The following is a 24,893-nucleotide window of genomic DNA, read 5'->3' as shown; positions in this document are numbered from 1 at the left end:
GTGTCACATGAAATGCAGCTAGCCTGTGTCCAGCCTGTGTACTTACCTTACTGTGGTGTCCTCTCCTGTGATGTCTCCTTCCACTGGCGATTCCGCTCCTCATACTTCCTGTTTCCTCTCTCCCGGGCGTAATGGGAGAGAGAAAACAGGAAGTGATATCAAACTCGGATGTCAATTAAAGCGCCAGGCCGTAGTAATAGATACTACAAGTGCCGGGCGGAAGCTACTCGGCGCTTTGGAAAGCGCCGCAAGGCGGGATAAAACCCCGCAAATGAAGCACCACGTCTGCAATCTCGTGATTGCATAGACATGGCGCTTCCCATAAGTGCACTGTGTCCGGCGTCCAAACACAGTGCACTCAAGGACCTTTTTTTGTATTTTTTTTTAGAGGGCCAGTTTAAAAAAAAAAATTTTAATTCCATTTTTTTTTTTGTGACTGCCTGGGGGGGGGGCAGCGCCCATGCGCCCCCTATGGACGGGCCGCCACTGGTGATTAGTACAGTGACATATTTTTAGCATTGATCACTGTATTAGTGTCACTGGTTCCCGCAAAGTGTCAAAAGTGTCAGTTAGTGTTCGTTTGTCCGCCAATATCGCAGTCCCGCTATAAGTCACTGATCACTGCCATTACTAGTAGAAAAAATAAAAATTAAATAAAAATTCCATAAATATATCACATAGTTTGTAGACTCTATAACTTTTGCGCAAACCAATCAATATACACTTATTGGGATTTTTTTACCAAAAATATGTAACAGAATACATATTGGCCTAAATTGATGAAGAAATTAGATTTTTAACATTTTTTTTATTAGATATGTTTTCTAGCAGAAAGTAAAAAAATGTTTTATTTTTCCAAATTGTCGGTCTTTTTTTGTTTATAGTGCAAAAAATAAAAACCGCAGAGGTGATCAAATACCACCAAAAGAAAACTCTATTTGTGGGGAAAAAGGACATCAATTTTATTTGGGTACAACATTGCACAACTGACCAATTGTCAATCAAAGTAAGGCAGCGCCGTATTGCAAAAAATGGCCTGGTCATGAAGGGGAGTAAATTGGCTGCAGAATAGATAAGTATAGCGATTTTTGCTTTACAGGGTTAGATAGATTGGGTTTAGAATGTGGCAGAGAGCAGGTTTAGAGTTAGTTAGGTAAAAAATAATACCTCTAGGTTAGAATTTTTAAGGCGATTTGAAGAGAGATAAAATTGTTTTCAAATATTAAAATAGTTTATTTTTATACCAATTAAACATGATTTAAAAGTGAAAATTCAATATGTAGACAAAATAGTACAACTAGTTGGAAACATATAACATGATATTGCACAATTGAGATGATCCTGAAGTGGTATTCCCCAACTACTTGCAGTTCCACCATCCATGCACAATGCAGGTGGTGATCAGTAGAGGGGACAACCAACGCGTTTCGAAATGTAGACATACAATAAATTCTATATATCTCTTATTCTTTATATATCATTGGCAGAAGCACTCCTGCAGCTAAAAAAGGGGATCATTTATAATCTGTATGAAATGCCCTTCATAATATACAGAGATCGCAGGATAATATCCAAAAAAGGCACCCAAGGAGAAAGAAAATAGGAGGTATTCAAATGGAAAATCTCCTATGTGTCTCCCCAAAACATGCTGTAAGAAATGGCCATTCCTTCTTCCACAGTGTCCTTAGTGGATGAATTCTTGCGGAGCCGCACCTTATACATGGCGGCAGGAGGTTTTTGGATGCCAATGAGGGTTTTGCCAGTATTTTGGACGCCAGTGATGGTTTTGCCTGTATTTTAATAGCATGTTTTGGGGAGACACATAGGGGATTTTCCATTTGAATACCTCCTATTTTCTTTTTCCTTGGGTGCCTTTTTTGGATATTGTCCTGCGGTCTCTGTATATTATGAAGGGCATTTCATACAGATTATAAATGATCCCCTTTTTTAGCTGCAGGAGTGCTTCTGCCAATGATATATAAAGAATAAGTGATATATAGAATTAATTGTATGTCTACATTTCGAAACGCGTTGGTTGTCCCCTCTACTGACCACCACCTGCATTGTGCATGGATGGTGGAACTGCAAGTAGTTGGGGAATACCACTTCAGGATCATCTCAATTGTGCAATATCATAGTATATGTTTCCAACTATTTGTACTATTTTGTCTACATGTTGAATATTCACTTTTAAATCATGTTATTATTCATTTTTTTATATATAAAGGGATGATGGTAATTACATGCCAAGCCACATGAGTCTTTATTAGAGCTAGTTAGGTATTGCCTGAACTTCCACTTTAAGGGTAAAACACATTTTACTTTTAGAACCACTTTAAAGAGAAACTTCACCCCCACCCAGGTTAATTTTAGTATTAACTCGTTCCTACCTCGCTTTCATTAAGAAACAAAATGCTTATTGGACTCTATACATTTAGTTTGGTGCTCATCTCCTAAATAATCTATTAGGTCTCCTTTAAAAGCCCTTTTACATGCAGAGGAGCTGCCAGACAGAGACACTGCGCTCTTTTACAAGCAACTAACCATGTGCTATCAATCAAAATTTAGAATCTGATGACTCTCACCCGCTCCTTCTAAATTATTCTGTCCCTAGATGAGGCCTCCTGTGGCTTAGGAACAATTTATGGTCTAAGTCAGTGGTTTCTTCAGGGCCACCAACTTTAAAGCAGGAACCACTAATAGTCCTTGAGGATTGAACATGGAAATACTGATCTGCAGTATAATCTGTATAACAAATGATTTCCTCTCTTGCAGATTTAATGATACAACACCCAGGTAAGTTCTTGTTTTTCGCAGATTTTATTTCTTACAAGTAAAAAAGGCTACCTCCAAAAATAAATAAAATCTTATATGGTTGCCACATGCTCATAGATCTCTTTTTAATCGATAACTAATTTAAAAATGACCTTTCCCATCTTTAAAGTAATTCTATGTATGATTTATGTCTACTATTTGCATCTATGTTGGTGACACGTGGGTGGTGTGAAATATATAAAAGTCTTCAGGTTTGCTTTCACAAACGGCTTTTTTCACCTGAAGCTCCCACTTGTCATCGTAAGGAGCTTCAAGTAGCCCTTATATTGTGTTCTACAAGTATAGAAATCACTCATGACTGACACCCCATGGGCATGGCCAGTGCCAAAGCCACGCGTTTGAAAAATAAATAGTCTCTTGACAAATTTTTTTGGATCTGTTCCACTGGTGTGGTCTGACTCTGCCTTTTTTTGTAGAAAGGGAGGACCCCCACTATGCCAACATCCAAACATTGAATATAAGGATTGAGAAAAAATCTCAAAAAATAAGCAGACTTTTTAGGCACATCATGAAGCAGTCAACAGATACCCAATGTACCAGGCATGAAGGTTGGATTGTTACATATGTAGATAAATATATAGATATATCTGTATTGAAATATCATCCAACAGCTCCTCCACGTCTGCTTGTCAACGCGTTTCGTAAAATAGTTTCCTCAGGACACACTGGGGAGGTGCTGATACAGCTTAAAAATATAGACAGTCAGAGAAATATGTAAATACAGTATCTCACAAAAGTGAGTACACCCCTCACATTTTTGTAAATATTTTATTATATCTTTTCATGTGACAACACTGAAGAAATGACACTTTGCTACAATGTAAAGTAGTGAGTGTACAGTTTGTATAACAGTGTAAATTTGCTGTCCCCTCAAAATAACTCAACACACAGCCATTAATGTCTAATCCGCCGGCAACAAAAGTGAGTACACCCCTAAGTGAAAATGTCCAAATTGGGCCCAATTAGCCATTTTCCCTCCCTGGTGTCATGTGACTCGTTAGTGTTACAAGGTCTCAGGTGTGAATGGGGAGCAGGTGTGTTAAATTTGGTGTTATCGCTCTCACTCTCTCATACTGGTCACTGAAAGTTCAACATGGCACCTCATGGCAAAGAACTCTCTGAGGATCAAAAAAAAAATTGTTGCTCTACGTAAAGATGGCCTAGGCTATAAGAAGATTACCAAGATCCTAAAATTGAGCAGCAGCACAGTGGCCAAGATCATACAGGGGTTTAACAGGACAGATTCTATTCAGAACAGGCCTCGCCATGGTCAAGTTGAGTGCACATGCTTAGCATCATATCCAGAGGTTGTCTTTGGGAAATAGACGTATGAGTGCTGCCAGCATTGCTGCAGAGGTTGAAGGGGTGGGGGGGTCAGCCTGTCAGTACTCAGACCATATGCCTCACACTGCATCAAATTGGTCTGCATGGCTGTCGTTCCAGAAGGAAGCCTCTTCTAAAGATGATACACAAGAAAGCCTGCAAACAGTTTGCTGAAGACAAGCAGACTAAGCACATGGATTACTGGAACCATGTCCTGTGGTCTGATGAGATCAAGATATATTTATTTGGTTCAGATCATGTCAAGCGTGTGTGGCGTCAACCAGATGAGGAGTACAAAGACAAGTGTGTCTTGCCTACAGTCAAGCATGGTGGTGGGAGTGCAACAAAGAGAAAAACCGGCACATCCAGAGATGAAGAAAAATGTGTTAGTTTATTGTAGAATCAAAGGTTAAAAAACATGACACACGAGGGATCCACACTGTTCAGCAGACACGTTTCACACAAAGTGCTTAATCATTGCAATGATTGAGCACTTTGTGTGAAACGCGTCTGCTGAACAGTGTGGATCCCTCGTCTGTCATGTTTTTTAACCTTTGATTCTACAATAAACCAACAAATTTTTCCTCATCTCTGGATGTGCAGCTTTTTAACTTTGTTGCATGGATTTCCCAGGTTGCGGACCTTGGCAGACACCCAGTCTTGTTTCCACAGCAGTATCAAGAGATCTTTTATTTGCAGACAGCCTTGGAGCGGTGTACATTCTACTTCCCTTTTCTTATGGTGGTGGGAGTGTCATGGTCTTGGGCTGCATTATTGTTGCCGGCACTGGGGAGCTACAGTTCATTGAGGGAACCATCATGTACTGTGACATACTGAAGCAAAGCATGATCTCCTCCCTTCGGAGACTGGGCCGCAGGGCAGTATTCCAACATGATAACGACCCCAAACACACCTCCAAGATGACCACTGCCTTGCCAAAGAAGCTGAGGGTAAAGATGATAGACTGGCCAAGCATGTCTCCAGACCTAAACCCTATTGAGCATCTGTGGGTTATCCTCAAACGGAAGGTGGAGGAGCGCAAGGTCTCTAACATCCACCAGCTCAGTGATGTCGTCATTGAGGAGTGGAAGAGAACTCCAGGGGCAACCTGTGAAGCTCTGGTGAACTTCATGCCCAAGAGGGTTAAGGCAGTGTTGGAAAATAATGGTGGCCATACAAAATATTGACACTTTGGGCCCAATTCAGACATTTTCACTTAGGGGTGTACTCACTTTTGTTGCCAGCAGTTTAGACATTAATGGCTGTGTGTTGAGTTATTTTGAGGGGACAGCAGATTTACACTGTTATACAAGCTGTACACTCACTACTTTACATTGTAGACAAGTGTCATTTCTTCAGTGTTGTCACATGAAAAGATAGAATACAATATTTACAAAAATGTGAGGGATGTACTCACTTTTGTGAGATACTGTATATAAACTTGTAAACATTTGTATATGCACAAAAGTGTTTAAATAGTTTCTATACATCTTGGAAGGTAACACATAATGGAGACTGTTAAAAGTAGAACAAACGCTGGGGAGGCTGATTCTGCAAACCGAGTACTGCACTCCACTCCAAAATAGACAGTCTTCTGACAAGTTTTTTTTAAATAGGACTCTGCCTCTTTGACTTCAAATTAGACATTTAACAAATATCTGCAGTTGTAGCATCAGATGGTGGTGAAGGATGGCATTGTCATCACCACCATCTGCATCAACATAACAGTTCTGCTTTCCATACTCTTCTCTTCAGTAACATATCTCTTGTCAAATTCCTCACTCTCATTTAAATTTGTTTACCTTTAGTGATTATACCTGTTTAAAGCGGTTGTATACCCGCTGAATTTTTTTATTTTTTTTTACCCCTGTAAAGCAAATAAACAGAGACAGTTCCCCTAGTGGACTTTAAAGGCACATATGAAAAAATGTGTAAGAGAATGTAGTAAGTAGACAATAATTTATTCATTACAAAAAGAATCTCATAAAAGCATCAAACATATAATACAAATAGAAAGGAATGCGATTTCATGTATCTATACATATATAGCTATTGATGCCAATAAGCTTGCACCCGACGCGTTTCGGAGTTGTTTTAGCCTCCTTCTTCAGGGATGGTTGTAAGCTTTAACAAAGATTTCTATATAAGAAATAGTATATACAACATAGACATAGTAAGTATATGTATACATCAGACCATAAAAATATAGGTGCAATATTAAATTAATTTCGTTTACACTTACATTGGTATATATGTAGACTGGCTACGCATTCCAGAAAGGTTTAAAAACAACGGTGCTGACACTGACTGCCCATCAAGCGTGTTTCCCAATCGTGATATGTGCATATCTACATATCACGATTGGGAAACACGCTTGATGGGCAGTCAGTGTCAGCACCGTTGTTTTTAAACCTTTCTGGAATGCGTAGCCAGTCTACATATATACCAATGTAAGTGTAAACGAAATTAATTTAATATTGCACCTATATTTTTATGGTCTGATGTATACATATACTTACTATGTCTATGTTGTATATACTATTTCTTATATAGAAATCTTTGTTAAAGCTTACAACCATCCCTGAAGAAGGAGGCTAAAACAACTCCGAAACGCGTTGGATGCAAGCTTATTGGTATCAATAGCTATATATGTATAGATACATGAAATCGCATTCCTTTCTATTTGTGTTATATGTTTGATGCTTTTATGAGATTCTTTTTGTAATGAATAAGTTATTGTCTACTTACTACATTCTCTTATACATTTTTTCATATGTGCCTTTAAAGTCCACTAGGGGAACTGTCTCTGTTTAAATTCTTATTTTAGGATGTGGCACAATTTGCAGATAATTAGCCGACCAACAACCCCTGTTCCCTGTACAGCAAAAGGCATAATGAGCTAGTATGCACCGCATACTAGCTCATTATGAAATACTTACCTTAGAACGAGGCGTCGGTATCTACCCTGGTCCACACCGAGGGAGCTGTCATGTTGCCTCGGTGTGTCCTCCGGGTATCACGGTTCCAGCGCTGTGAGTGGCTGAAGCATGCGCACGGGAGATTTCTTACCCGGCAAGGTCCGGCAGTTGCCGGGCCTTCAGCCGAGAATCCCCTGTGCGCATGCGCCGCTGCAGTCAGCGGCGCATAGCAAGGGGAATATCTCCTAAACCATAAAGGTTTAGGAGATATTTTTTTTACCTACAGGTAAGCCTTATTATAGGCTTACCTGTAGGTAAAAGTTAAAAAAAACACTATACAACCACTTTAAGTTGGAACTGAATCCCGTTCAACCTATTCAACTTGTTAGTACTATCCAAGATGTAAAATGTGTACACATACTTTAACTACCTTTATGTACAGACAGGTACACATTTTCTAGTGCACTAATGTAAATTGTCTTGTAGGATATGCAAAGAGGCCTGTGATGACAGTCATTCCAAACTATAATAAGATCCTCACAGGAGAGAAGATAAAGATGACCTGTGATGTGGAGTCTGATGAATCAGGATGTTCCTGGTACCATGAGAATATCCTAATATACACAGGAAAGGATTATGTCATTTCAATGACTGAGATAAGACACAGTGGAGATTATCAGTGCCAGAACAGTGCTGGAGAGAGAAGTGAGATTGTCACACTGAATGTTACCACAAGTGAGTTTGTCCAAAGTGAAAATTCTATACTTCCTATCCTCAAATTCGTATCACTAAAGAGCCCTCAGTGTTCCATTATGTGTTTTAGGAGTTGATCTGAGGTTGGATACGTATCGTATATAATGGTAGTCAGTGGCGGCCGGTGGAAAAAAATTCTGGCGGCGGCAAACAGTATGCCACCCCCAAATCTGGCCTCTGGCTCTAATCAGGCGCTTCAAAAAAAAACTTTGGCCGCTGTAATTCATGTGTCCCGTGCCCTGAAAGGGGCCGGACGCATTATTAGGGGGTGGCCACAACGGCCATGGATAGATTCATGTTATGCATTAATCTATCAATTGCATATAGGGGGATGGCCTGGAGAGAGGGGGCGGTGCACTGGTGCCCCTAATGGATGGGCCGCCCCTGATGGCAACGTTTGAAAGTACAAAAGGTATTGGATCAGAATGTTCACATTAACCCAAGCTAACATTCTTGATTGACCCAATTTGAATGCTCTATGTAAAGGGACGCCAAACTTTCTAAACAGAAGGCCAGTTTACTGTCTACTGTCCTTCAGACTTTTCGGGCCTGGATTGTGGCCACTGGGAGTAGAAAATGTCATAGTGTCAGTGGGAGTAAACAATGTCTCAGGCTTGGTGGTAGTGGGTGTAAAATTGTTTTACTTGTGGTCAGCAGGAGGAGTAATAGTTCCTCATCATTGGTATTAGTGGGAGTAATAGTGCCCCATCACTGATATTAGTGGGAGGAATAGTGCCCCATCATTGATATTAGTGGAAGGAATAGTGCCCCATCATTGATATTAGTGGAAGGAATAGTGCCCCATCATAGGTGTCAGAGGTAGAAATAGTGTCCCATCATTGGTGTCATTGAGAGGAACAGTGTCCATTCACTAGTAACAGTGGAAGGAATAGTGTCTCATCGTTGGTGTCAGTGGAAGGCATTATGCCCTATCTTTGATGTCAATAGAAAGAATAGTGCCCCCTCTTAATATCAGTGGGAGGAATATTGCCCCTTCAATGATATTACAGGGAGGAAAAGTACCCCATCATTGGTATTACTGGGAGGAAAAGTACCCCATCAATGGTGTCAGTAGGAGGAACAGTGCCCATTATTGATATCAGTTAGAGGAATAATACCCCATTGTTGGTATTAGTGAATGGAACAGTGCCCCATCATTGGTGTCAGTGGGAGGAATAGAGCTCCATCATTGGTATCTGCAGGAGAAGTAGTGCCACATCTTTGGTATCAGTGGAAAGAATAGTGCTCCATCATTGGTGTCAATGGGTAGAATTATGCCCCACTGTTGGTGTCATTGGGAGGAATTACAGCCCATCATTTGTGTCAATGAGAAAAATAGTGCCTCAAAAGGACAGACTAAGGCAAGCAAATGGAAAAATTGGAGACGACTGTTCTATGCGATTCAGCCCTGTTGTCCCACAACATTTATACTGAAAAGTCTGAGCTTTGCTGTCATGTGAACACATAGAAATACATGAAAAAAGTTACATTGTGATTTATGATAAAATGTATGCAGGGCAATTTGGAACATTGGGGAGGCAAATTTTAAAAGTTGGTTTATTGCTGAGCTTTTTCTGTTTACTTTAAATAAATTAATTTAGGATATACCTATTTATAATGAAAATGGTGATCGTCAGAATGTGGTAACCCATGACAACATCCATTGAAAAGGAAAATCTTGTAGAATATGCTGAATTAAAAACAGTTCTCTAGTATACTATAGAACACTCAGAAATCCTTTCAAAACTGGATAAAAGCACCCAAGATAATTGTAATTGTAAAAAAGTTTATATGATTTTTTTTCCAAACAATTACAATTAACTTGGACTTTTTTGTTTGGTTTTGGTATGGCGCTCTTTTGTTTGTTTCTATGGTAAAAAATGTCTGATTAATACACACAAGTTTCAATGTATCTCTTACTGTGCACATCAATAATGTTTATTATTTTCTTACAACAAATTTAAATAAACAAATTAGAAATGAAAATTCTAAAATTCTATTTGTTGAAATGTTTCCTATAATGAACTTTTTACACCTAATTGCATTTAATGGCTGACTGACCAGAGTTCAGCTTTAAGCTTATAAAAGTAAATCTGTTGTGCTTGTAGCATGCAATACTAGGAAATGCTAAAGGAGCTAAAATGATTATGGAACCTTGAATCCTGTATTCTCCCCTTTACAAAACCATATTAATTCCCTGGTGTTAGTCTGATGTTGCTTTTGTGGCATAATAGATATAACAGATGTCATGCTATGCTTCAGGTGAGGTCATCCTTCAGGCTCCAATCTATATATATGAAGGTGATGATGTGTCTCTTCGATGTTACTCACCATACCCTGCAAATCAGACAATATTTTACAAGAACAATCAGATGATCCAGAACAACGACTCTGATCTACTTCCTATAAAATCTACAGACTTGACATCTACCTACAGATGTTCCAAACAATTCCTGAGAACTTTCTATAAGACTTCTAGTTCTGATGATACCAGTATAACCTACACAGGTAAATATTGTTCTATTTATTCATATCTCTTTCCTAAAGTGTTAAAAAGAAATGAAAATGATCTACCTACAAACAAGAAAAATGATCTTTATGAACCGGCTTATGAAAGTCAACACACAGGGTTTTGTGTAAATTCTCTACCATGATCAGTGCTGACAATAAATCGTGTTTGATTATAGCACATTGTGCCCCTGTACACTGTAAGCATGCCTGGATGAAGTCGGCAAAGATTTATATAGCGCCAACAGTTTGCACAGCGTTTACAACATGAGGGCAGACAGTACACTTACAATACAAATCAATACAGGAGGGATCAGAGGGTCCTGCTCATTAGAGCTTACATCTAGAAGGGAGGGTCAAGTGGAACAAAAGGTAATAACTGTGGGGGATGAGCTGATGGAGAAAATACAGTTGTTAGGTGTGGGTAGGGTAGGCTTCTCTGAAGAGAAGGGTTTTCAGGGATCGTCTAAAAGCTAATATAGTAGGAGATAAGCGGACAGATTGGGGTAGGGTATTCCATAGGATTGGAGAGGCTTTGGAAAAGTCCTGGAGGTGAGCATGGGAGGAGGTGACAAGGGAGCTAGAGAGCAGGAGGTCTTGAGAGGAACAAAGAGAACGAGTAGATTGGTATTTAGAGACTAGGCTAGTGATGTAGCTGGGGGCTAAATTGTGGATAGCTTTGTAAGTAGTTGTTAGTATTTTGAATTTATTTAGTTGGGTGAGCGGAAGCCAGTGGAGGTATTGACAGAGAGGGACAGCAGACACAGAGCGATTGTTAAGGTGCTTGAGTCTGGCAGCAGCATTCATGATGGATTGAAGAAGTGATAAACTATGTAGAGGTAAGCCAATGAGAAGGGAGCTGCAGTAGTCGAGGTGAGAGATGACCAGCGAGTGAATTAAGAGCTTTGTTGTGTCATTGGTTAGAAAGGGGCATATTTTGGAGATGTTGTGGAGGTTGAGGCGGCAAGATTTGGACAGTGATTGGACGTGGTGCTTAAAGGAGAGTTCAGAGTCCAGGACTACACCTAGAACCTTGGCATGTGGGGATGGGCTTATAGTTGTGCCATCGATTTTGACAGAGAGATCAGGGGAAAGGAAAGGGGCATATGGGGGAGGAAAAATTATAAGTTCGGTTTTGGATAGATTGAGTTTGAGGAAGTGGTGTGACATCCAGACTGATATATCTGATAGTAAATTAGTGATACGTGAGGAGACAGAGGGAGTGAGCTGAGGGGTAGAGAAATAGATTTGGGTGTCATCAGTGTAGAGATGGTATTGGAAGTCATGGGAGGCTATCAGCTGACCCAGGGAGGAGGTGTAGATTGAAAATAGGAGAGGTTCAAGAACAGAACCTTGGGGGACCCCAATAGAGAAAGGGAGAGGAGTGGAGGAAGTAGAGTTGTAAGAAACGCTAAAGGTGCGGTTGGATAAGTAGGAAGAGAAACAGCGAAGAGTACAGTCACGGAGACCAAAGGCGTGGAGTTTTTTGAGGAGGAGGGGGTGGTCAACCTTATCAAAGGCAGCAGAGAGGTCCAGGAGTAGGAGTACAGAATAGTGTTGATTGGTTTTGGCTGTTAGTAGATCGTTTGTTAGTTTTAGGAGAGCAGTTTCTGTGGAGTGTTGAGGACGAAATCGAGACTGAAGGGGATCAAGAAGGCTATTATCAGCAAGGTGGACGCTCAGTCGGTTGTAGACCAGACGTTCAAGGAGTTTGGATAAGAAGGGGTGCAAGGAGATGGGGCATAGGTTGTTAAGATTGGACGGGTCCAGTGAGGGCTTTTTAAGTATGGGTCTGGCAAGTGCATGTTTTAGAGAGTTGGGGAAGATGCCAGAAGAGAGGGAGAGATTGAAGATGTGGGTTAGAGAGTGCAGCATAGAGCCAGAGGGTGAACGTAGCATTTGCGAGGGAACAGGATCCAGAGGGTAGGTGGTAAGGTGGACATTAACAAGTAGTTTAGCAACCTTGTCTATAGTGGTGGGGTTGAGAGAGGGAAGTAATGATTGTACCTGTGGGCATGAAGTGTAAAGCATGGAGGGTATCTGAACAGTAGAGATCTCCTCGCGAATTGTATCAATCTTCCGTTTGAAGTGATCGGCGATCTCCTGGGCAGTGAGTGAGTTGGCGGACGGAGGCGGTGGAGGAAGAAGTAGAGAGTTGAAGGTAGAGAAGAGTTGACGGAGACGGGATGGTACATTGCTAATGAGAGTGATAAAATAAAGTAAAACAATTAGAAGTGAGGAGGCAGGAATTGTATTTTTGGACTAACTATACTAAAGCTCAGACTAACTCCAGAATAGCTTTAACTAAATTTATAACAAGATCACTGTTTCACACCCACTGACCAACAGTTTAAAGGGACAGAAAACACACTGACCAATAATGTAAGGAAGCACAAGTTCCACTGACCATTAATGTAGAAGGAGCAAAAAAAAAACACTGCTCGCCAAAGCAAAAGCTATGGACCACTACTGCAAGGGGCACCAAAACCACTGATCAACAATGTAAGGGGGCACCAAAACACTGGCCACCAATCTAAAGGGGCATTAAATTCACTGACCACCAATGTAAGGGGGCATAAAAACTACTTACCACCAATGTAAGAGGGGCACCAAAACACTGGCCACCAACTAAATGAGGGAAACTACACTAAACAACTAAAAATGGCACACTACAATCTTGACCGGCAACTACAAAGGGGCTCTATATTGACCACCAACTAAAACCAAGGCCCTAAGATGATCATCTGGTAAAAGGGGTCGCTATTCTGACCAACCAGCATGCACCACTGGCAATATACCAGCTAGTGATTTGCCATTCAATAGACCAACCCTCTCAATGGGACCAGTGAGGGGAATGGAATAAAGAGATTTTTAATAAACATATAACAACTTTATTTGTTTAACCACTTCAGCCCCGGAAGAATTTACCCCCTTCCTGACCAGAGCACTTTTTGCGTTTCGGCACTGTGTCGCTTTAACTGACAATTGCGCGGTCATGCGATGTGGCTCCCAAACAAAATTGACGTCCTTTTTTTCCCCACAAATAGAGCTTTCTTTTGGTGGTATTTAATCACCCTTGCGGTTTTTCTTTTTTGCGCTATAAACAAAAAAAGAGTGACAATTTTGAAAAAAAGCATTATTTTTTACATTTTGCTATAATAAATATCCCCCAAAAATATATATAAAAACATTTTTTTTTCTCAGTTTAGGCCGATACGTATTCTTCTACATATTTTTGGTAAAAAAATTGCAATAAGCGTTTATTGATTGGTTTGCGCAAAAGTTATAGTATTTACAAAATGGGGGATTTTTTTTTGCATTTTCATTAATATTTTTTTTTTTTTATCATGACTGCAACATTATGGCGGACACATCGGACATTTTTAACACATTTTTGGGACCATTGTCATTTATACAGCAATCAGTGCTATACAAATGCATTGATTCCTGTGTAAATGACACTGGCAGTGAAGGGGTTACCCACTAGGTGGCAGTGTAGGGGTTAAGTGTGTCCTGGGGAGTGTTTCTAACTGTGGGGGAGGGGCTGTGTGTTACACTACACTAATCTCTGCTCCCGATCACAGGGAGCAGAGATCAGTGTCCTGTCACTAGACAGAAAGGAGAGATGCTTGTTTACATCAGCATCTCCCCGTTCTTCCTCTCCGTGAGACGATCGCGGGTATCCCCGCGGACATTGAGTCCGCGGGACCCACAACCCGACTCACGGAGCTTGCCGCGCGCACGCAGGCCGCCTCTTAAAGGGCAATGTACAGGTACGTGATTCTGCCTGTATGTGCCATTCTGCCTAAGTATATCTGTGTGAGGCGGTCGGCAAAGCGGTTAAATACAGAATAAAAGCAAAATGTGTGGCTACATATACACAAATTCTACAGGTTGCATCAAAAAAACTGCATTTATTCTATCTGACAAAACATGGAAAGACAGAAACACCCACCGTTCTTTCTCAGGGGTAAATATTTGCAGAATACGTTATATCTATAATAAAGAGGTATAACTAAGTACCATATTATTGCACAAGCAAGTATATATATATATATATATATATATATATATATATATATATATATATATATATATATATATATATATATATATATATATATATATATATATATATATATAGTGTATGTTTATACATTACATACTGACCCTATATCTGAATAGCTGAATATATCCATACATTTTATATATCCATATACTTTTTAGATACACCCTTATATAATGAGCAGCGGCTCATTATACAACACAATGCAAATATATAGGATCAATATGTAATGTATAAATATACTGTATATGTGTAGATACACTATATTACCAAAAGTATTGAGACATCTGCCTTTACATGCACATGAACTTTAATGGCACCCCAGTCTTCGTCCATAGGGTTCAATATTGAGTTGGCCCACCCTTTGCAGCTATAACAGCTGCAACTCCTCTGGGAAGGTTGTCCACAAGATTTAGGAGTGTGTCTATGGGAATGTTTGACCATTTTTCCAGAAGCGCATTTGTGAGGTCAGGCACTGATGTGGATGAGAAGGCCTGGCTCACAGTCTCCACTCTAATTCATCCTAAAGGTGTTCTATCGGGTTGAGGTCAGGACTCTGTGCAGGCCAGTCAAGTTCCTCCACCCCAAACTCGCTCATCCATGTCTTTATGGACCTTACTTTGTGCACTGGTCCAAATCATTTGGTGGAGGGGGGGATTATGGTGTGGGGTTGTTTTTCAGGGGTTGGGGTTGGCCCCTTAGTTCCAGTGAAGGGAACTCTTAAGGTGTCAGCATACCAAGACATTTTGGACATTTTCATGCTCCCAACTTTGTGGGAACAGTTTGGGGATGGCCCCTTCCTGTTTCAACATGACTGCGCACCAGTGTACAAAGCAAGGTCCATAAAGACATGGATGAGCGAGCTTGGGGTGGAGGAACTTGACTGGCCTGCACAGAGTCCTGACCTGAACCCGATAGAACACTTTTGGGATGAATTATAGCGAAAACTGTGAGCCAGGCCTTCTCGTTCAACATCAGTGCCTGACCTCACAAATGTGCTTCTGAAAGAATGGTCATACATTCCCATAGACACACTCCTAAACCTTGTGGACAGCCTTCCCAGAAGAGTTGAAGCTGTTATAGCTGCAAAGGGTGGGGGGCAACTCAATATTGAACCCTACGGGCTAAGACTGGGATGCCATTAAAATTCACGTGTGTGTGATGGCAGGCGTCCCAATAGTTTTGGTAATATAGTGTAGTTGCTTATGGTCCTTATGCATAAATATGGTACTTAATTCTACCTCTTTATTATAGATATAATGTATTCTAGAACGTCAACTAGAAGTGAGACCCTGAGATGATCACCAGTTAGAAGGAGGTAACCAAACCACTGACAATGAATATAAAGTGGGGCACTATGCTAAGCACTGGTGGGGGACACCGATCACCAATATAATGTTGTGCACTACAAACTAAAATGTGTCACTTTTATTATTATTACTGGCATTGTGTAATGATTGAATGTTTGTTGCCTGTATTTGAGAATAAATAATGACAGTTTAAATAAATTCTTTGATGCAGATTATCGTGATTTTAATGCTGTTATTTTCTGTTTGTACTTTACACGATTCTTTAAATATTCTGATTATGAATCATTAAGTTTCTACATAGATTTATGTTTCCTATGATGCCTGTAAACAGAATTATGTAATGTATTGTCATTATTTTCTTCTATATGTTCCTGTGTCATGTCTTTTAGAGGGTGATTCTGTGATCTTCACACCAGAGTACAACAAATTACTTACAGGAGAGAATATAAAGATGACATTCAATGGAGGATTGGGTGAAACATATTACTGGTATAAAGATTATGAGAAAGTGGCAGAAGGACGGATCTATACGATCACATCTGCCCAGGTTGGACACAGCGGGGTCTACGATTGCCGGACAAGAAGCAGTAATAGTGCCAAATTCAGGCTGGATGTCAGTGATGGTGAGTTGATTACTTACTAATTTCTATTTATTAAAAGAAGAGCTATCAATATAAAACTGTGTCCAGGACAGTAGTGTTACATTTTTAGACACACTATTGGTATAACTTCTTAAAACCTTAAATAACTTTTATTTATTTATCACTAAGTCTGGCAACTGTGTTCTATCTCTGCACAAAGTTACAGTGCTACAAGCGGACAGAGGCACACTAGTGGTGGACATATGCTGTGCATAAAACAAACGTTTGATTCCACAAAACAATAAATTGGACATCGATTGAGCAAGACAAAGTTGACATGGCCGAATGACGAGTGACAGGAAGTGACAGCGTTGTTCGACCCAAGTCAACAGGTTGTGGTGGGAAATAAAAATTGCTTATACAGGGCCAATCAATGGCTTTTTATCCCCCTTGTGAATAACTTATGATCGATGTACATGTGAAAGCATGAAAAATTGCAGTAGAAACTATTTTTTTCTTCTGCCGCAACCACTCACCTTGGGTCTATTGAAACCTGTTGCTCATTGCTCTGCATTTTGTCTCACTCTATCCATGTCCTATTTAATTGTTTTGTAGAATCGGAGATCAGTTATTCAGTTTTATCGTACCGTGTATGGCCGCTCTAACCTCAGTGCTTATCACATATTTGAGGTAGACAATGTATATTTTACTTGTACAGATCTTTTTCATTCCTCATAGAGCCCCTGGTCTGATTCTCTTGTCAACTACAATGTTCCTGTCACCCACACTACTATCCCTACTGACTCCAAGTCACCCCTCCACTCACCTGTTCTGTTCTATAAAACATCAGTAGTCAGTAGGAACAGTATCTCACAAAAGGAAGTACATCCCTCACATTTTTGTAAATATTTTATGATATCTTTTCATATGACAACACTGAAGAAATGACACTTGTCTACAATGTAAAGTAGTGAGTGTACAGCTTGTATAACAGTGTAAATTTGTTGTCCCCTCAAAATACCTCAACACACAGCCATTAATGTCTAAACCGCTGGCAACAAATGTGAGTACACCCCTAAGTGAAAATGTCCAAATTGGGCCCAAAGTGTCAATATTTTGCATGGTCACCATTATTTTCCAGTACTGTCTTAACCCTCCTGGGCATGGAGTTCACCAGAGCTTCACAGGTTGTCACTGGAGTCCTCTTCCACTCCTCCATGACGACATCACAGAGCTGGTGGATGTTAGAGACCTTGCGCTCCTCCACCTTTCGTTTGAGAATGCCCCACAGATGCTTAATAGGGTTTAGGTCTGGAGACATGCTTGGCCAGTCCAGTTGCGAGCACTGAACTTATTCTCTCTGGAGAAGAGACGCTTGAGAGGGGATATGATTTCAATTTACAAATACTGTACTGGTGACCTCACAATAGGGATAAAACTTTTTTGCAGAAGAGAGTTTAATAAGACTCGTGGCCACTCATTACAATTAGAAGAAAAGAGGTTTAACCTTAAACTACGTAGAGGGTTCTTTACTGTAAGAGCGGCAAGGATGTGGAATTCCCTTCCACAGGCGGTGGTCTCAGCGGGGAGCATTGATAGCTTCAAGAAACTATTAGATAATCACCTGAATGACCGCAATATACAGGGATATGTAATGTAATACTGACACATAATCACACACATAGGTTGGACTTGATGGACTTGTGTCTTTTTTCAACCTCACCTACTATGTAACTATGTAACTATGTAACACCTTTACATTCGGCTTCTTTAGCAAGGCAGTGGTCGTCTTGGAGGTGTGTTTGGGGTCGTTATCATGTTGGAATACTGCCCTGCGGCCCAGTCTCCGAAGGGAGGGGATCATGCTCTGCTTCAGTATGTCACAGTACATGTTGGCATTCATGGTTCCCTCAATGAACTGTAGCTCCCCAGTGCTGGCAGCACTCATGCAGCCCCAGACCATGACACTCCCACCACCATGCTTGACTGTAGGCAAGACACACTTGTCTTTGTACTCCTCACCTGATTGCTGCCACACACGCTTGACACCATCTGAACCAAATAAGTTTATCTTGGTCTCATCAGACCACAGGACATGGTTCCTGTAATCCATGTCCTTAGTCTGCTTGTCTTCAGGAAACTGTTTGCAGGCTTCTTGTGCATCATCTTTAGAAGAGGCTTCCTTCTGGGATGACAGCCATGCAGACCAATTTGATGCAGTGTACAGCGCATGGTCTGAGCACTGACAGGCTGACCCCCCACCCCTTCAACCTCTGCAGCAATGCTGGCAGCACTCATACGTCTATTTCCCAAAGACAACATCTGGATATGATGCTGAGCACGTGCACTCAACTTGTTTGGTCGCCAAGGCGAGGCCTGTTCTGAGTAGAACCTGTCCTGTTATACCGCTGTATGGTCTTGGCCACCGTGCTGCAGCTCAGTTTCAAGGTCTTGGCAATCTTCTTATAGCCTAGGCTATCTTTATGTAGATTCTTTTTTTTCAGAGCCTCAGAGAGTTATTTGCCATGAGGTGCCATTTTGAACTTCCAGTGACCAGTATGAGAGAGTCAGAGCGATAACACCAAATTTAACACACCTGCTCCCCATTCTCCCTCCTCCTCAGTGGCCAATTAGGACTTTTCTCTTTTCGGCCAATCGGTAAACGGGCCTCAGACCTGCTTCTGATTGGCCGGATTGAGGATCATTGTTTCAATAGTGAATATTTATTCGCTGTTGTAACTCCTGGATGGGCTCCTGGCGCAATACTCTGCACCACAAGCTCAACCTATTTTGAAGCCTATTAGAGCCTCTGGCTCTAATCAGGTGATTCAAAAAACACGCTGTAATTCATGCGCCCGGCGTCCTGAAAGGGGCCAGGTGCATGAATAGGGGGTGGCGGTGTTCTGTCAAAATCGTGTCCATGGATAGAGCATGGGGGTGTTGGCCATGAATAGAGGAGGCGAAGCTCAGGTGCCCCTAATGGATGGGCCGCCACTGTTCCTATCCCTTTTTCTTAATTTACTTTTCTTTTCTTGTCCATGGCCACCCTACATTTTAATTTGTGTCCCCGGTTCTGGGTACCCTCCTCTCTCTTCCCTTCTTTCAGTGCCGGATTAAGAGCATGATGGGCCAGTTGCTGAGGATTTTGGTGGGCCTTTTTATGGAAATAAGGGAAATTAAATAATTTAATTACCATTAACGTGCCATTCTGGAGTTCCCGACAATACCATACATGTGTGGCGCCAATGATGTTTACATACATGTGCTCACCCTACATGACCCTTTCAATGCATTCAAACATAGATTAGACTTAAATTAGTCTTAAAGAGTATGTATAGCCAGAAGTTTGTTCCATGCACAAAGAAATGTGTACATGCAAATAAGAAGTAATCCTACATGCTTTTAAAGCAATTAAGAGTACAAGAGTCAGTATCTCTAGGAAAAACCTATCTGGGGACGTTTGTAGTACTGACCAGCATGCTGTGTAAAAGACTGCAGATTAGGGGGCTTATTCATTAAGGCAATGCAATCACTCATGGCAACCAATCAAAGAGCATCTCCTAACACAGCCAACTGCAGTAATCTGAAATCTTATTGGCTGCTTAAGTTACTTCACATCCTATACATGCTCTTTGCTCACTTTCACAGAATCATCCTGTCTGTATTAAAGATGGTCTGATGATAGTTTTGTATTGCAGGTCCGGTAATCCTGCAGGCACCTCCACTTGTGTATCGGAATAGTGATATGGTGCTAAGATGTCACAGCCGTCCTGGGTATGGGGTCATCAATACAACATTCTACAAAGATGGTGATATCATACAGCCTTCAACCAATGATCTTGCTACAGTTACTATTCCAAGAAACCAACAAGTTGGAAGATACAGATGTACAAGAACATTATCCTGGGAAGAATATGTAACTTACACAGATGAAGTGTCCTTACACATCAGAGGTAAGTGTTCATCACAGTGAGTACCATGGAAGTGTCTGGTGTGAGCATACCTAACAATTGTTTCAACATATTGGCAGAATAAGTAGGATCTACCACCTACCAGACTCTCACATATAATCTTGAGCTCAATGATTGAAAGATGAGAAATCCAATGAATGAAATAGGTGGGCCCGGGACAGTCAGACTGGGTTGGAAAGAATTAGATGATGCTGGGCGTCCTAAATCCAGTAAGTGGGGCATGCTTTATCTGACTTTCTGCAGCTTCTAATGCACATTGTGAGAAGCTCACAGCTTGCAGTGAAATCTTAGTAAGTAATTTCAGTCCAGGAGAGGAGCCGGTACAACTGTGCACAACTGAAAGAAAGGCTGGAGGTCAGCTTTATAGACAAAAGCCCAGTGGCGGAATTATAGGGGTCGCTGAGGTTGCCATGGCGACCGGGCCCCTTGCTGCAGGGGGCCCTTGAGGGCCCCCTGTATACAGTACTTTGATAGGAGGAGCGCAGTCAAGCTCCCCGATCCTAAGCCGAACTGTATTCGGCACTTTGCAGGGAGCTGGTCACATTGATTACAAAGAAAGTGAAAGCACAGTGCTGTGCTCTTTGTCTCCCCCTACAGTGCAGTACCCGGCAGGAAGAGCTAAGGTAAAGGTCTGCCGTTTTTTATCTACTGTATGTGTGTTTATATGTATGTGCATGTATGTATGTGTGTGTGTATGTGCATGTGTGTGTGCATCTATGTATATGTGTATGTATGTGTATGTGTTTATATCAGTGGCGGTGCGTCCATAGGGGCGCATGGGCGCCGCCCCCTCTCTCCAGGCACCCCTCTATCACAAATAGATAGATTCATGCATAGCGTGACTCTATCTATGGCCGCCACTTCAGGATCCAGGAGTTGGTGTGTGTCCAGGTGGCGCTGTAGCTGTTGTACTACCGCTTTCTCCATAATCTTGGAGATGGTGTTGAAGCTTGTTATTGGTCTGCGGTAGTTGGGGTCCTTAGGTTCGAGATTGGGTTTCTTTAGTAGGGGTTTGATGATACCTTCCTTGAGAGTGGTTGGCACAATCCCGTCTTTGAATGATTGATTTATGAGGTGTTATAGTAGGGGCCAGAATGTCGGAACACTCTTTCAGGAGTTTTGTGGGGATTATGTCATTTGGAGATGTGCTGTCTCGAAGACTTCTCATGATGTTTCTAGTCGTGTCAGTGGAGATTGGTGTTAAAGAGAGATCTGGTGGTTTTGTGATGTTCGTGTCGATATCCTATTCTTGCTTTGGGTGAGTTGTTTTTTTGTGGTGAATTGATTTCCGAATATTGTCGATTTTGTCGATGAAGAACTTTGATAGCTCATTACAGAATTCTTGCGTATCGTTTGCTGGGGGCTCTAAGCAGGTAGGGTTCATTGATTGGGCGACTATTTTGAATAGTTCCCGCGGTCGGTTTAAAGCAGTTGAGATTGTGTTTGAAAAATGTTCTTTTTTGGCTTGGAAGATTGCTTTGTGGTATTTCACAGTGAGTACTTTGTATTTTGTATGGTTTTCCTTGGTAGTATTTCTTCTCCATGCCCTTTCAGCTCTTCTACGTTCTTGTTTCAGTAGTGTGAGGGTGTCATTAAACCATCTGGAGTTTTTTTTGCGGATGAGTGTTCTGCGTTTTGGCGCCACTAAGTCTGCTGTTTGTAGTAGTGCCTTGTTTAGGAAGTTGAGTGTTTGTTCAGTTGAGAAGTTTGAGTTTTATGCCGCGTACACACGGTCGGACTTTTCGTCTACAAAAGTCCGACAGCCTGTCCGACAGACTTCCGACGTACCTTCGGCGGACTTGCGGCAGACTTTCTTACGAACGGACTTGCACACACACGACCACACAAAAGTACGACAGCCTAGTACGCGGTGACGTACACCAAGTCCGACGAGACTATAAAACGGAAGTTCAATAGCCCGTACGACACCCTTTGGGCTCCTTCTGCTAATCTCGTGTTTATCTCGTGTTAGTAGAAGTTTGGTGAGAGACGATTCGCGCTTGTGAGACTCGTATTTTTCAGTTCGTTTTAACTGTTGTTCAGTCTGTGCTTGTGAGGTTTGTATCTGCTTTTCAGTGCGTTTGGTCAGTTGGCATTGAGAAATCTTTGTTTTATTGGCCGCTCGTTCCTGATTTTCAGGTCGTTCTTCACAGGCCTTGCTGTTCTTCAGTGCGTTCTGTTTAGTGCGTTCTGACCAGCCGACCGTTTTGAAGCCATGTTACCTGTACGTACTCGTCGTAGAGCTCGTGCATTGTATGTGCTTGGTGCTGTAGTTTATTCTTCAGCCCAAGACCAGTCCATGAACAGGGCGAGGAGGAGTTCATGGACCAAGAATTGGTTGCTTCAGCGTGACCAGTTCTGTCACATGCCTTTGCTCCGTGAGATCCGTGAGAATAATCCTGAGGATTTCAGGAACTTTCTCCGGATGACGGACCCCGTTTTTGACCATTTGTTGGCTTTGCTGACCCCCTATATCAGCAGGCAGGATACCTGCATGAGGCAAGCCATCACTCCGGAGCAGAGGCTGGTCGCTACCTTGCGGTATTTGGCCACAGGGAGAAGCCTGCAGGACCTTAAGTTCTCGACAGGCATCTCCCCCCAGGCTCTGGGGATCATTATCCCAGAGACCTGTTCTGCCATCATACAGGTCCTGCAGAAGGACTATATTAAGGTAAGATATTTTTCTTTTATTAGCATCACATGTTCTTTTATGTAATCTTTGATAATGTGATGTATTTCTTGCTTCAAACACTACTTACCATCATTGCAATATAGTGTGAATGTCCCCTTTTTATCCTCACACATGCTGGAATTTTTTACTGTTATTTTTTGTCATGCATGTATATTTTCCTTCAATAACCTTCCCAGCATGAAGTGATGGGAACATATCCACCTAGTCTACTCATTTGGAATGTATTTTGTTTGAGTGTATTTAGTGTGCTGCTAATGAGCAATTATCTAGATTTCACAACCCCCCCACCCCCCCCACCTAAACTCACTCCAAATAGTGTGCTGCTAATGAGCAATTATCTAGATTTCACAACCCCCCCACCCCCCCCACCTAAACTCACTCCAAATAGTGTGCTGCTAATGAGCAATTATCTAGATTTCACAACCCCCCCACCCCCCCCCCACCTAAACTCACTCCAAATAGTGTGCTGCTAATGAGCAATTATCTAGATTTCACAACCCCCCCACCCCCACCCTCGTTAAAATTTGCTGGAATGTTCTGTGGTGTTGATTTGTCTAAAGCAAATATATGTTGCACTTTGCAAAATGCATGTGCACTCTACAAGTGCATTTGTTCCAGTGCTTTAGTAAATGAGCAGAAGCTCTGCTGATTTCCATCATCAAATCATATGCAAGCCTCAAAGTGTTTTCATTAATTGCCCTTGCATGTGATTGTGTACTCCTTGCAACATGAATGCCTTTTTACATTACCTCATTTACTGTAAGCTGGTTAGCAACTGCACCTGCAGAGTGCGACAACTGCAGTCTTGTAGCCTTTTTAGTCCCTAAATTCCTGCGTGTCCTAAAAGTAATTTTTTTTAGGGATTTCACAACCCCCTAAAATGTAATCAATGTTCCATCAGAGGGGGTGAGCAATCTGATAAGTGTGCCTTTCCATATTAGTTATTCCAGAACAATTAAATTATTGAATGTTATACTGATGCTGGGGAATAATGTTTTTAATTGTCTAATTTTCTTGCAATGTTAGCTTCCAAATTAATTGATTTTGGTTTTCTTGTTTGATTTCCCAGTTTCCTTCAACGCCACAGGAATGGCAGACTGTGGCATCCCATTTTGCCAGCCGTTGGGACTTTCCCAATTGTGGAGGGGCTATAGATGGGAAACATGTCCACATTGTGCCACCACCCCATTCGGGGTCATATTATTTTAATTATAAGGGGTTCCACAGTATTGTTTTAATGGCGGTGGTGTCGGCACACTATGATTTTTTATATGTGGACGTGGGGAAGAATGGCCGGATGTCGGATGGAGGAGTATTTGCCCAGACGGAGTTCTGCCAGCGTCTCCAGAGTGGTGGCCTGGGATTGCCACCTGATGAGGATAACGTGGAAGGACTCCCCTTTGTCTTCATTGCCGATGAAGCCTTCGCTCTCAGCAAGCACCTCATGAGGCCATTCCCCCAAAGAACCCTCACCCCGGAGAGGAGGGTTTTTAATTACCGGCTGGCCAGAGCTAGAAGAGTGGTTGAGAATGCGTTTGGAATTCTGGCCAGCCGGTTCCGCCTGTTTCAAACAGCCATTAATTTGGCGGAATACAAACTTAATTTTATCATTTTATCGTGCTGCATTCTGCACAACTTTTTAAATAAGCATTCTCCAAATTATATAGGCACAGTTGGGCCTGAGGCCGGACAAATAGAAGCCAACCTTACAGGCCTGGATACTGTCCGTACTGGCTTGGCCCCCCAAAGTGCCCGTCAAGTTAGACAGCAATATGTTAATTATTTTATGGGTAGGGGGGCCATTGCAATGGGCCAGGATATATAATTTTTGACAATAAAAAAATTATTGATGAAATCTTGCATTATATTTATTGCTTGCCTTTCTTTTGGGCTGTCTCCTAGGTTATGGTCGAGCAGTTGTAGTGCCAACTGTATT

At 41.6% G+C, this 24,893-nt stretch overlaps 1 protein-coding gene across 1 annotated transcript in view; it reads left to right on the top strand.

Annotated features, from left to right (window-relative positions):
• Positions 1-24,893, top strand: part of LOC141116633 (uncharacterized) — a 130,142-nt gene that overhangs the window by 2,840 nt on the left and 102,409 nt on the right. Inside the window, exons 2-6 of the mRNA XM_073609024.1 lie at positions 2,776-2,796; positions 7,563-7,811; positions 10,092-10,337; positions 16,103-16,336; positions 19,993-20,247. Coding sequence (XP_073465125.1) covers positions 2,776-2,796; positions 7,563-7,811; positions 10,092-10,337; positions 16,103-16,336; positions 19,993-20,247 — 1,005 coding nt within the window. The remainder of the gene's footprint in view (positions 1-2,775; positions 2,797-7,562; positions 7,812-10,091; positions 10,338-16,102; positions 16,337-19,992; positions 20,248-24,893) is intronic.

This window comes from Aquarana catesbeiana, linkage group LG13 (assembly GCF_042186555.1).
Source record: "Aquarana catesbeiana isolate 2022-GZ linkage group LG13, ASM4218655v1, whole genome shotgun sequence".
Classification (NCBI taxonomy): Eukaryota; Metazoa; Chordata; class Amphibia; order Anura; family Ranidae; genus Aquarana; species Aquarana catesbeiana.
The sequence above is the reverse complement of the archived record's forward strand: the minus strand, read 5'-3'. Positions and strand labels throughout refer to the sequence as shown.